This window comes from Coregonus clupeaformis, unplaced genomic scaffold (genome assembly GCF_020615455.1).
Source record: "Coregonus clupeaformis isolate EN_2021a unplaced genomic scaffold, ASM2061545v1 scaf0141, whole genome shotgun sequence".
Classification (NCBI taxonomy): domain Eukaryota; kingdom Metazoa; phylum Chordata; class Actinopteri; order Salmoniformes; family Salmonidae; genus Coregonus; species Coregonus clupeaformis.
In genome coordinates this window covers 279,364-292,322 of record NW_025533596.1, presented here as the reverse complement: position 1 = coordinate 292,322, position 12,959 = coordinate 279,364, and the positions used below count along the sequence as shown (strand labels likewise).

Below are 12,959 nucleotides of genomic sequence, written 5' to 3'. Positions count from 1 at the left end.
TGGTACTCAATGATGTGTTGTGTTGGATTTGCCCCAAACATAATTGTTTGTATTCAGGACATAAAGTTAATTACTTTGACACATTTCTTTTTACAGTTTTACTGTAGTGCCTTATTGCAAACATGATGCATGATTTTAATTTTTTTTATTCTGTACAGGCTTACTTTTTGTTTTGTCATTTAGGTTAGTATTGTGGAGTAACTACAACGTAGTTGATCCTTCCTCAGTTTTCTCCTATCACAGCCATTAAGAATAGTTTTAAAGTCACCATTGGCCTCATGGTGAAATCCCTGAGCGATTTCCTTCCTCTCTGGCAATTGAGTTAGGAAGGACTTCGCAATGCTCAAAGGGATATTCAATGTTAGCTTTTTTTTTTACCCATCTACCAATAGGTGCCCTTCTTTGCGAAGCATTGGAAAACCTCCCTGGTCTTTTTAGTTTAATCTGTTTGAAATTCACTGCTCGACTGAGGGACCTTACAGATAATTGTATGTGTGGGGTACAGAGATGAGGTAGTCATGAAAAAATCATGTTAAACACTATTATTGCACAAAGAGTGAGTCCATGAAACGTGTGACTTTTTAAGCACATTTTTACTCCTGAACTTACAGTGAGGGAAAAAAGTATTTGATGGGCGGCAGGTAGCTTAGTGGTTAAGAGCATTGTGCCAGTAACCGAAAGGTCGCTGGTTCTAATCCCCGAGCCGACTAGGTGAAACATCTGTCGATGTGCCCTTGAGCAAGGCACTTAACCCTAATTGCTCATGTAAGTCGCTCTGGATAAGAGCGTCTGCTAAATGACTAAAAATGTAAATCCCCTGCTGATTTTGTATGTTTGCCCACTGACAAAGAAATGATCAGTCTATAATTTTAATGCTAGGTTTATTTGAACAGTGAGAGACAGAATAACAACAACAAAATCCAGAAAAATGCATGTCAAAAATGTTATAAATTGATTTGCATTTTAATGAGGGAAATAAGTATTTGACCCCTCTGCAAAACATGACTTAGTACTTGGTGGCAAAACCCTTGTTGGCAATCACAGAGGTCAGATGTTTCTTGTAGTTGGCCACCAGGTTTGCACACATCTCAGGAGGGATTTTGTCCCACTCCTCTTTGCAGATCTTCTCCAAGTCATTAAGGTTTCGAGGCTGATGTTTGGCAACTCGAACCTTCAGCTCCCTCCACAGATTTTCTATGGGATTAAGGTCTGGAAACTGGCTAGGCCACTCCAGGACGTTAATGTGCTTCTTCTTGAGGCACTCCTTTGTTGCCTTGGCCGTGTGTTTTGGGTCATTGTCATGCTGGAATACCCATCACGACCCCGTCCATCGTCCCTTTGATGCGGTGAAGTTGTCCTGTCCCCTTAGCAGAAAAACACCCCGAAAGCATAATGTTTCCACCTCCATGTTTGACGTTGGGGATGGTGTTCTTGGGGTCATAGGCAGCATTCCTCCTCCTCCAAACACGGCAAGTTGAGTTGATGCCAAAGAGCTCGATTTTGGTCTCATCTGACCACAACACTTTCACCCAGTTCTCCTCTGAATCATTCAGATGTTCATTGGCAAACTTCAGATGGGCCTGTATATGTGCTTTCTTGAGCAGGGGGACCTTGCGGGCTCTGCAGGATTTCAGTCCTTCACGGCGTAGTGTGTTACCAATTGTTTTCTTGGTGACTATGGTCCCAGCTGCCTTGAGATCATTGACAAGATCCTCCCGTGTAGTTCTGGGCTAATTCTTCACCGTTCTCATGTTCATTGCAACTCCACGAGGTGAGATCTTGCATGGAATCCCAGGCCGAGGGAGATTGACAGTTATTTTGTGTTTCTTCCATTTGCGAATAATCGCACCAACTGTTGTCACCTTCTCACCAAGCTGCTTGGCGATGGTCTTATAACCCATTCCAGCCTTGTGTAGGTCTACAATCTTGTCCCTGACATCCTTGGAGAGCTCTTTGGTCTTGGCCATGGTGGAGAGTTTGGAATCTGATTGATTGATTGCTTCTGTGGACAGGTGTCTTTTATACAGGTAACAAACTGAGATTAGGAGCACTCCCTTTGAGAGTGTGCTCCTAATCTCAGCTCGTTACCTGTATTAAAGACACCTGGGAGCCAGAAATCTTTCTGATTGAGAGGGGGTCAAATACTTATTTCCCTCATTAAAATGCAAATAAATGTATAACATTTTTGACATGCGTTTTTCTGGATTTTTTGTTGTTGTTATTTTATCTCTCACTGTTCAAATAAACCTACCATTTAAAATTATAGAATGATCATTTCTTTGTCAGTGGGCAAACGTACAAAATCAGCAGGAGATCAAATACTTTTTTCCCTCACTGTATTTAGGCTTGCCATAACAAATATATTGAATACTTATTGACTCAAGACATTTCAGTTTTTAATTTTTTATTGATCATAATTTCTAAAAACATAATTCCACTTTGACATTATGGGGTGTTGTGTCTAGGACAGTGACACAAAATCTCAATTTAATACATTTTAAATTCAGGCTGTAACAACAAAATGTGGAAAAATAGTCAAGGGGTGTGAATACTTTCTGAAGGCACTGGATGGCTCTCTCTCTCTCTCTCTCTCTATTTATTTATCTCTCTCCTCTTTCTCTGTTTCTCTTTCTGTCTGTCTGTCTGTCTGTCTGTCTGTCTGTCTGTCTGTCTGTCTGTCTCTGTCTGGTACTGTAGAGATGCTGACAGTTATTATTTCTTCTCTCAGTTGTGGGCCCTTCTCCATTTCATCATGCCTACGTTGTTTGACTCTCATGAAGAGTTCAACGAGTGGTTCTCTAAAGACATCGAGAGCCATGCAGAGAACAAGTCTGCCATCGACGAGAGTGAGTACAGTACACAACCTTATTCTGAGATTGTTTCAGACTTTTTGTCTTTTTAATATCTACTTTAGAAGTACTCTAATCATTTAGCCAAGTGTTCCTGTCTGTCTTATAAAGTGATTGATTGATTTGTAGCTGACCATTTGTTGTTGTTTAGACCAGATTAATGTTTACATGTTGTTTAGACCAGCTGAACGTGTTTGTTGTTTAGACCAGCTAACTGTTTGTTGTTGTTGTTGTTGTTTAGACCAGCTGACTGTTTGTTGTTGTTTAGACCAGCTGACTGTGTTTGTTGTTGTTTAGACCAGCTGACTGTGTTTGTTGTTGTTTAGACCAGCTGACTGTGTTTGTTGTTGTTTAGACCAGCTGACTGTGTTTGTTGTTGTTTAGACCAGCTGACTGTGTTTGTTGTTGTTTAGACCAGCTGACTGTGTTTGTTGTTGTTTAGACCAGCTGACTGTGTTTGTTGTTGTTTAGACCAGCTGACTGTGTTTGTTGTTGTTTAGACCAGCTGACTGTTTGTTGTTGTTTAGACCAGCTGACTGTGTTTGTTGTTGTTTAGACCAGCTGACTGTGTTTGTTGTTGTTTAGACCAGCTGACTGTGTTTGTTGTTGTTTAGACCAGCTGACTGTGTTTGTTGTTGTTTAGACCAGCTGACTGTGTTTGTTGTTGTTGTTTAGACCAGCTGACTGTTTGTTGTTGTTTAGACCAGCTGACTGTGTTTGTTGTTGTTTAGACCAGCTGAACGTGTTTGTTGTTGCTGTTGTTTAGACCAGCTGACTGTGTTTGTTGTTGTTGTTGTTTAGACCAGCTGAACGTGTTTGTTGTTGTTGTTGCTGTTTAGACCAGCTGAACGTGTTTGTTGTTGTTGTTGCTGTTTAGACCAGCTGACTGTTTGTTGTTGTTGTTGTTGTTTAGACCAGCTGACTGTTTGTTGTTGTTGTTTAGACTAGCTGACTGTGTTTGTTGCTGTTGTTTAGACCAGCTGACTGTGTTTGTTGTTGTTGTTGCTGTTTAGACCAGCTGACTGTGTTTGTTGTTGTTGTTGTTTAGACCAGCTGACTGTGTTTGTTGTTGTTGTTGTTGTTTAGACCAGCTGAACGTGTTTGTTGTTGTTGTTGTTGTTGTTTAGACCAGCTGACTGTTTGTTGTTGTTGTTGTTTAGACCAGCTGACTGTGTTTGTTGTTGTTGTTGTTGCTGTTTAGACCAGCTGACTGTGTTTGTTGTTGTTGTTGTTGTTTAGACCAGCTGACTGTGTTTGTTGTTGTTGTTGTTGTTTAGACCAGCTGAACGTGTTTGTTGCTGTTGTTTAGACCAGCTGACTGTGTTTGTTGTTGTTGTTGCTGTTGTTTAGACCAGCTGACTGTGTTTGTTGTTGTTGTTGTTGTTTAGACCAGCTGAACGTGTTTGTTGCTGTTGTTTAGACCAGCTGACTGTGTTTGTTGTTGTTGTTGCTGTTGTTTAGACCAGCTGACTGTGTTTGTTGTTGTTGTTGTTGTTAGACCAGCTGAACGTGTTTGTTGCTGTTGTTTAGACCAGCTGACTGTGTTTGTTGTTGTTGTTGCTGTTGTTTAGACCAGCTGACTGTGTTTGTTGTTGTTGTTGCTGTTTAGACCAGCTGACTGTGTTTGTTGTTGTTGTTGTTTAGACCAGCTGACTGTGTTTGTTGTTGTTGTTGTTGTTGTTGTTTAGACCAGCTGACTGTGTTTGTTGTTGTTGTTGTTTAGACCAGCTGAACGTGTTTGTTGTTGTTGTTGTTGTTGTTTAGACCAGCTGAACGTGTTTGTTGTTGTTGTTGTTGTTGTTGTTTAGACCAGCTGAACGTGTTTGTTGTTGTTGTTGTTGTTTAGACCAGCTGAACGTGTTTGTTGTTGTTGTTGTTTAGACCAGCTGACTGTTTGTTGTTGTTGTTGTTGTTGTTTAGACCAGCTGACTGTTTGTTGTTGTTGTTGTTGTTTAGACCAGCTGAACGTGTTTGTTGTTGTTGTTGTTTAGACCAGCTGAACGTGTTTGTTGTTGTTGTTGTTGTTGTTTAGACCAGCTGAACGTGTTTGTTGTTGTTGTTGTTGTTGTTTAGATCAGCTGACTGTGTTTGTTGTTGCTGTTTAGACCAGCTGACTGTTTGTTGTTGTTGTTGTTTAGACCAGCTGACTGTTTGTTGTTGTTGTTGTTGTTGTTTAGACCAGCTGACTGTTTGTTGTTGTTGTTGTTGTTTAGACCAGCTGACTGTTTGTTGTTGTTGTTGTTTAGACTAGCTGACTGTGTTTGTTGTTGTTGTTGTTGTTGTTTAGACCAGCTGACTGTTTGTTGTTGTTGTTGTTGTTGTTTAGACCAGCTGACTGTTTGTTGTTGTTGTTGTTTAGACTAGCTGACTGTGTTTGTTGTTGTTGTTGTTGTTGTTTAGACCAGCTGACTGTTTGTTGTTGTTGTTGTTGTTGTTTAGACCAGCTGACTGTGTTTGTTGTTGTTGTTGTTGTTGTTTAGACCAGCTGTCCAGGCTCCATATGATCCTGAAACCCTTCATGTTGAGGAGGATCAAGAAGGACGTAGAGAACGAGCTCTCTGACAAGGTGACTGACTGACCAATCACACACACTTTAGAGGTCCCGTCCAATCATCCTCACCCCACACCAGAGGCTGTATCTGTCTGTGCCTCAATATTCTACATTATTTATTTATTCCCTCAGGGAGGCGTCTCTGCTTTCATCACCCTAGTCCTCTACCCAGAGGTCACTTCGCACCCACATCTGTCTCTTTCGCTGTCCTCTCCCCCACTCTCTCTCCAGCCTTCCCTCTCACTTACCCTCGCTCACGTTCTCTCTCCAGCCCCTCACTTTCCGTCTCGCTCTCTCTCTAGCCTCTCTCCCACTCCCTCTCCCTCCGCTCCTCCTTCCATACCTAGACTAGCAGCTGCCAGATGTTCCCAGATCGTTTTGACAAGCATCTGTATTTCACCTCTCCCTCTCTTCCTCTGATGGATAGTTCTGTTTCTGTATCTAACTATGTCCTCTCTGACAGATTGAGATCCTAACATACTGCTTCTGTATCTAACCATGTCCTCTCTGACAGATTGAGATCCTAACATACTGTTTCTGTATCTAACCATGTCCTCTCTGACAGATTGAGATCCTAACATACTGCTTCTGTATCTAACCATGTCCTCTCTGACAGATTGAGATCCTAACATACTGTTTCTGTATCTAACTATGTCCTCTCTGACAGATTGAGATCCTAACATACTGCTTCTGTATCTAACCATGTCCTCTCTGACAGATTGAGATCTTAACATACTGCTTCTGTATCTAACCATGTCCTCTCGGACAGATTGAGATCCTAACATACTGTTTCTGTATCTAACCATGTCCTCTCTGACAGATTGAGATCCTAACATACTGCCAGTTGACGTGCAGACAGAGGCTGCTCTACAGAGCTCTGAGGAACAAGATCTCCATTGAGGACCTTCTCCAGTCTTCTATGGGTTCATCGCAACAGGCTCACAACACTACCTCATCCCTTATGAACCTGGTCATGCAGTTCAGAAAGGTACCAATGATCTAGTTAGTAAGTACTAGGGGACGATCCCAGTATCACCAAACTCATTAGTATGAGGCAAGGAAACAAAACACGAAGCAGATTTAACTCCTTCAGGAAAACAGCACTAATGTTGGAAAACAAACATCATTATGTTGTCATCAAGGGTCACATGTATTTGTTTTCCAAGCTATAGCACACCGTACAGTGCATTCGGAAAGTATTCAGACCCCATGACCTTTTCCACATTTTGTTACGTTACAGCCTTATTCTAAAATGGATTAAATAAATACAAATCCTCATAAATCGACACACAATAACCCATAATGACAAAGGGAAAACAGGTTTTGAGAAATCTTTGCAACTAAAAAACATATCTTATTTACATAAGTATTCAGACCCTTTGCTGAGAGACTTGAAATTGAGCTCAGGTGCATCCTGTTTCCATTGATCATCCTTGAGATGTTTCTACAACTTGATTGGAGTCCACCTTTGGTAAATTCAATTGATTGGACATGATTTGGAAAGGCACACTCCTATCTATATAAGGTTCCACAGTTGACAGTGCATGTCAGACAAAAACCAAGCCATGATGTCGAAGGAATTGTCCGTAGAGCTCCGAGACAGGATTGTGTTGAGGCACAGATCTGGGGAAGGGTACCAAAACATTTCTGCAGCATTGAAGGTCCTCAAGAACACAGTGGCCTCCATCATTCTTAAATTGAAGAAGTTTGGAACCACCAAGACAATTCCTAGAGCTGGCTGCCCTGCCAAACTGAGCAATCAGGGGAGAAGGGCTTTGGTCAGGGAGGTGACCAAGAACCCGATGGTCACTCTGACAGAGCTCTAGAGTTCCTCTGTGGAGATGGAAGAAACTTCCAGAAGGACAACCATCTCTGCAACACTCCACCAAAAAGGCCTTTATGGTAGAGTGGCCAGACGGAAGCCACTCCTCAGTAAAAGGCACATGACAACCCGCTTGGAGTTTGCCAAAAGGCACTTAAAGGACTCTCAGACCATGAGAAACAAGATTCTCTGGTCTGATGAAACCAAGATTGAACTCTTTGGCCTGAATGCCAAGTGTCAAGTCTAGGGGAAACCTGGCACCATCCCTACAGTGAATAAATATATAATAAATAAATATATGCCATTTAGCAGACGCTTTTATCCAAAGCGACTTAGTCATGTGCGCATACATTTTTACGTATGGGTGGTCCCGGGGATCGAACCCACTACTCTGGCGTTACAAGTGCCATGCTCTACCAATTGAGCTACAGAGGACCACATGGTGAAGCATGGTGGTGGCAGCATCAGACTAGGAGACTAGTCAGGATCGAGGGAAAGATGAACGGAGCAAAGTACAGAGAGATCCTTGATGAAAACCTGCTCCAGAAATCTCAGGACCTCAGACTGGGGCGAAGGTTCACCTTACAACAGGACATCGACCCTAAGGACACAGCCAAGACAACGCAGGAGTGGCTTCGGGACAAGCCTCTGAATGTCCTTGAGTGGCCCAGCCAGAGCCCGGACTTGAACCCGATCAAACATCTCTGGAGAGTCCTGAAAATAGCTGTGCAGCGACGCTCCCCATCCAACCTGACAGAGCTTGAGAGGATCTGCAGAGCAACTCCCCAAATACAGGTGTGCCAAGCTTGTAGCGTCATACCCAAGAAGACTCGAGGCTGTAATCGCTGCCAAAGGTACTTCAACAAAGTGCTGAGGAAAGGGTCTGAATACTTATGTATACTTATTTTTAATACATTAGCAAGCATTTCTAAAAAAACGTATTTTGCTTTGTCATTATGGGGTATTGTGTGTAGATTGATGAGGAACATTTTTTATTTTAATCAATTTTTGAATAAGGCTGTAACGTAACAATGTGGAAAAAGAGAAGGGGTCTGAATACTTTCCGAAGGCACTGTATGTTCCATACAGCAGGTTTTTAAAGGACCAAAGCGTTTGGTCTGCTTCCTGTTTTCATCTTTGCCATGGAAACAATATGGCTATACTGGTATCATCACATCCCTAGTAATTACTATAACAGTAATGATGTAGCTAGTATTATAAACTGGGTGGTTCTAGCCCTGAATGCTGATTGGCTGACAGTACTATAACAGTAATGATGTAACTAGTATTATTAACTGGGTGGTTCTAGCCCTGAATGCTGATTGGCTGACAGTACTATAACAGTAATGATGTAACTAGTGTTATAAACTGGGTGGTTCTAGCCCTGAATGCTGATTGGCTGACAGTACTATAAGAGTAATGATGTAACTAGTATTATAAACTGGGTGGTTCTAGCCCTGAATGCTGATTGGCTGACAGTACTATAAGAGTAATGATGTAACTAGTATTATAAACTGGGTGGTTCTAGCCCTGAATGCTGATTGGCTGACAGTACTATAACAGTAATGATGTAACTAGTGTTATAAACTGGGTGGTTCTAGCCCTGAATGCTGATTGGCTGACAGTACTATAACAGTAATGATGTAACTAGTATTATAAACTGGGTGGTTCTAGCCCTGAATGCTGATTGGCTGACAGTACTATAACAGTAATGATGTAGCTAGTATTATAAACTGGGTGGTTCTAGCCCTGAATGCTGATTGGCTGACAGTACTATAACAGTAATGATGTAACTAGTATTATAAACTGGGTGGTTCTAGCCCTGAATGCTGATTGGCTGACAGTACTATAACAGTAATGATGTAACTAGTGTTATAAACTGGGTGGTTCTAGCCCTGAATGCTGATTGGCTGACAGTACTATAACAGTAATGATGTAACTAGTATTATAAACTGGGTGGTTCTAGCCCTGAATGCTGATTGGCTGACAGTACTATAACAGTAATGATGTAACTAGTATTATAAACTGGGTGGTTCTAGCCCTGAATGCTGATTGGCTGACAGTACTATAACAGTAATGATGTAACTAGTATTATAAACTGGGTGGTTCTAGCCCTGAATGCTGATTGGCTGACAGTACTATAACAGTAATGATGTAGCTAGTATTATAAACTGGGTGGTTCTAGCCCTGAATGCTGATTGGCTGACAGTACTATAACAGTAATGATGTAACTAGTATTATAAACTGGGTGGTTCTAGCCCTGAATGCTGATTGGCTGACAGTACTATAACAGTAATGAGGTAACTAGTATTATAAACTGGGTGGTTCTAGCCCTGAATGCTGATTGGCTGACAGTACTATAACAGTAATGATGTAACTAGTGTTATAAACTGGGTGGTTCTAGCCCTGAATGCTGATTGGCTGACAGTACTATAACAGTAATGATGTAACTAGTATTATAAACTGGGTGGTTCTAGCCCTGAATGCTGATTGGCTGATAGTACTATAACAGTAATGATGTAACTAGTATTATAAACTGGGTGGTTCTAGCCCTGAATGCTGATTGGCTGATAGTACTATAACAGTAATGATGTAGCTAGTATTATAAACTGGGTGGTTCTAGCCCTGAATGCTGATTGGCTGACAGTACTATAACAGTAATGAGGTAAGTAGTAGTTGAACATTATTTAGATATTATATACCCTGTAACATGGGTATTGAAATCTTACTCTGCTAGATCAATAGTACTGCTGGTTTTCTGTTCTACCTGATAATGAACACCCACCTGGTGTCCCAGGTCTAAATAGAGAGGAAGAAGTGGAAAGATTGTATTTGAGGGCCCTATAAGGATAACTACACACAGCACTGCCTGTCTGACCTGTTGTTATCTAAACCCGACCAACCAGAGTCTGGCTCCTCTCAAGGTTTCTTCTTCCTGCTCTTTGTGGTTCAGTATGATCACTGTTCTCTCTCTTCCTGGAGGTGTGTAACCACCCGGACCTGTTTGAGCGCCAGGAGACCCGTTCTCCCTTCCACATGTCCCTGAGACCCTACATCATGTCCAAGTTCCTCTACCGCAACGGACTCATCTCCACACACACACACAGCAGGAACAAGTGAGGAACACATTCTTAATAATATGATATAGAAGACAATAAGATCATTTAAGTGATTTTATTTGTTATTCTCGGACAGCCACGTTCATATAATCCACCTTCTCTTGCGCTCTCTCTCTCTCTTTCTCTCTCTCTCTCTCTCTCTCTCTTACTTTCTCTCTCTCTCTCACTTTCTCACTTTCTCTCTCTGTCTCTCTCTCTCTCTCTCTCTCTCTCTCACTTTCTCTCTCTCTCTCACTTTCTCTCTCTGTCTCTCTCTCTCTCTCTCTCTCTCTCACTTTCTCTCTCTTTCTCTCTCTCTCACTCTCTCTCTCTCTCTCTCTCTCTCTCTCTCTCTCTCTCTCTCTCTCTCTCTCTCTCTCTCTCTCTCTCTCTCTCTCTCACTTTCTCTCTTTCTCTCTCTCTCACTCTCTCTCACTTTCTCTCTTTCTCTCTCTCACTCTCTCTCTCTCACTTTCTCTCTCTTTCTCTCTCTCTTTCTCTCTCTTTCTCTCTCTTTCTCTCTCTCTCTCTTTCTCTCTCTGTCTCTCTCTCTCTCTCTCTCTCTCTCTCTGTCTCTCTCTGTCTCTCTAGATAGTAATCAAAAGTGAAATAAACAGTAAACATTACACTCAGAAGTTCCAAAATAATAAAGACATTTCAAATGTCATATTATGCTTAAATACAGTGTTGTAACAATGTGCAAATAGTTAAAGTACAAAAGGGAAAATATATAAACATTACAATTGTGTTTGTATTTACAATGGTCTCTCTCTCTCTCAGGCTGCTCCAGGTTCTACTGTCTCCCTTCTCTCCTGATCACATCCAGCAGTCCCTCTTCCACAGGAAAGGTAAGTGACCCTTCATTCTTTCACTTCAGTACAGAGGAAGGAAAGGAGAAAGACGAAGATTCTTAGACTTGTGTTTAGAGTTAGCCCTCTGCCTCCTTGTCTAATGTTTAGAGTTAGCCCTCTCTCTCTCCTTGTCTAATGTTTAGTTAGCCCTCTGTCTCTCCTTGTCTAATGTTTAGTTAGCCCTCTGCCTCCTTGTCTAATGTTTAGAGTTAGCCCTCTGCCTCCTTGTCTAATGTTTAGAGTTAGCCCTCTGCCTCCTTGTCTAATGTTTAGAGTTAGCCCTCTGCCTCCTTGTCTAATGTTTAGAGTTAGCCCTCTGCCTCCTTGTCTAATGTTTAGAGTTAGCCCTCTGCCTCCTTGTCTAATGTTTAGAGTTAGCCCTCTGCCTCCTTGTCTAATGTTTAGAGTTAGCCCTCTGCCTCCTTGTCTAATGTTTAGAGTTAGCCCTCTGCCTCCTTGTCTAATGTTTAGTTAGCCCTCTCTGGCTCCTTGTCTAATGTTTAGAGTTAGCCCTCTGCCTCCTTGTCTAATGTTTAGAGTTAGCCCTCTGTCTCCTTGTCTAATGTTTAGAGTTAGCCCTCTGCCTCCTTGTCTAATGTTTAGAGTTAGCCCTCTGTCTCCTTGTCTAATGTTTAGAGTTAGCCCTCTGCCTCCTTGTCTAATGTTTAGAGTTAGCCCTCTGTCTCCTTGTCTAATGTTTAGTTAGCCCTCTGTCTCCTTGTCTAATGTTTAGTTAGCCCTCTCTACGTCCTTGTCTAATGTTTAGAGTTAGCCCTCTCTACGTCCTTGTCTAATGTTTAGTTAGCCCTCTGCCTCCTTGTCTAATGTTTAGTTAGCCCTCTGCCTCCTTGTCTAATGTTTAGTTAGCCCTCTCTACGTCCTTGTCTAATGTTTAGTTAGCCCTCTCTACGTCCTTGTCTAATGTTTAGTTAGCCCTCTCGCTCCTTGTCTAATGTTTAGAGTTAGCCCTCTGCCTCCTTGTCTAATGTTTAGAGTTAGCCCTCTGCCTCCTTGTCTAATGTTTAGAGTTAGCCCTCTGCCTCCTTGTCTAATGTTTAGTTAGCCCTCTGCCTCCTTGTCTAATGTTTAGAGTTAGCCCTCTGCCTCCTTGTCTAATGTTCAGAGTTAGCCCTCTGCCTCCTTGTCTAATGTTTAGTTAGCCCTCTGCCTCCTTGTCTAATGTTTAGTTAGCCCTCTGCCTCCTTGTCTAATGTTTAGAGTTAGCCCTCTGCCTCCTTGTCTAATGTTCAGAGTTAGCCCTCTGCCTCCTTGTCTAATGTTCAGAGTTAGCCCTCTGCCTCCTTGTCTAATGTTTAGAGTTAGCCCTCTCTCTCCTTGTCTAATGTTTAGAGTTAGCCCTCTGCCTCCTTGTCTAATGTTTAGAGTTAGCCCTCTGCCTCCTTGTCTAATGTTTAGAGTTAGCCCTCTGCCTCCTTGTCTAATGTTCAGAGTTAGCCCTCTGCCTCCTTGTCTAATGTTTAGAGTTAGCCCTCTGTCTCCTTGTCTAATGTTTAGAGTTAGCCCTCTGCCTCATTGTCTAATGTTTAGAGTTAGCCCTCTGCCTCCTTGTCTAATGTTTAGAGTTAGCCCTCTCTCTCTCCTTGTCTAATGTTTAGTTAGCCCTCTGTCTCTCCTTGTCTAATGTTTAGTTAGCCCTCTGCCTCCTTGTCTAATGTTTAGTTAGCCCTCTGCCTCCTTGTCTAATGTTTAGTTAGCCCTCTGCCTCCTTGTCTAATGTTTAGAGTTAGCCCTCTGCCTCCTTGTCTAATGTTTAGAGTTAGCCCTCTG

The 12,959-nt window shown here is 42.1% G+C and overlaps 1 protein-coding gene across 3 annotated transcripts in view; it reads left to right on the top strand.

Moving 5' to 3' along the window:
* The window catches only part of ino80 (INO80 complex ATPase subunit), a 98,457-nt gene that overhangs the window by 22,654 nt on the left and 62,844 nt on the right, over positions 1-12,959 (top strand). For all 3 annotated transcript variants that reach the window (XM_041859990.2, XM_045213700.1, XM_045213699.1), the window contains exons 18-22: positions 2,729-2,846; positions 5,330-5,415; positions 6,221-6,388; positions 10,205-10,338; positions 11,101-11,168. In XM_041859990.2, coding sequence (XP_041715924.2) covers positions 2,729-2,846; positions 5,330-5,415; positions 6,221-6,388; positions 10,205-10,338; positions 11,101-11,168 — 574 coding nt within the window. The remainder of the gene's footprint in view (positions 1-2,728; positions 2,847-5,329; positions 5,416-6,220; positions 6,389-10,204; positions 10,339-11,100; positions 11,169-12,959) is intronic.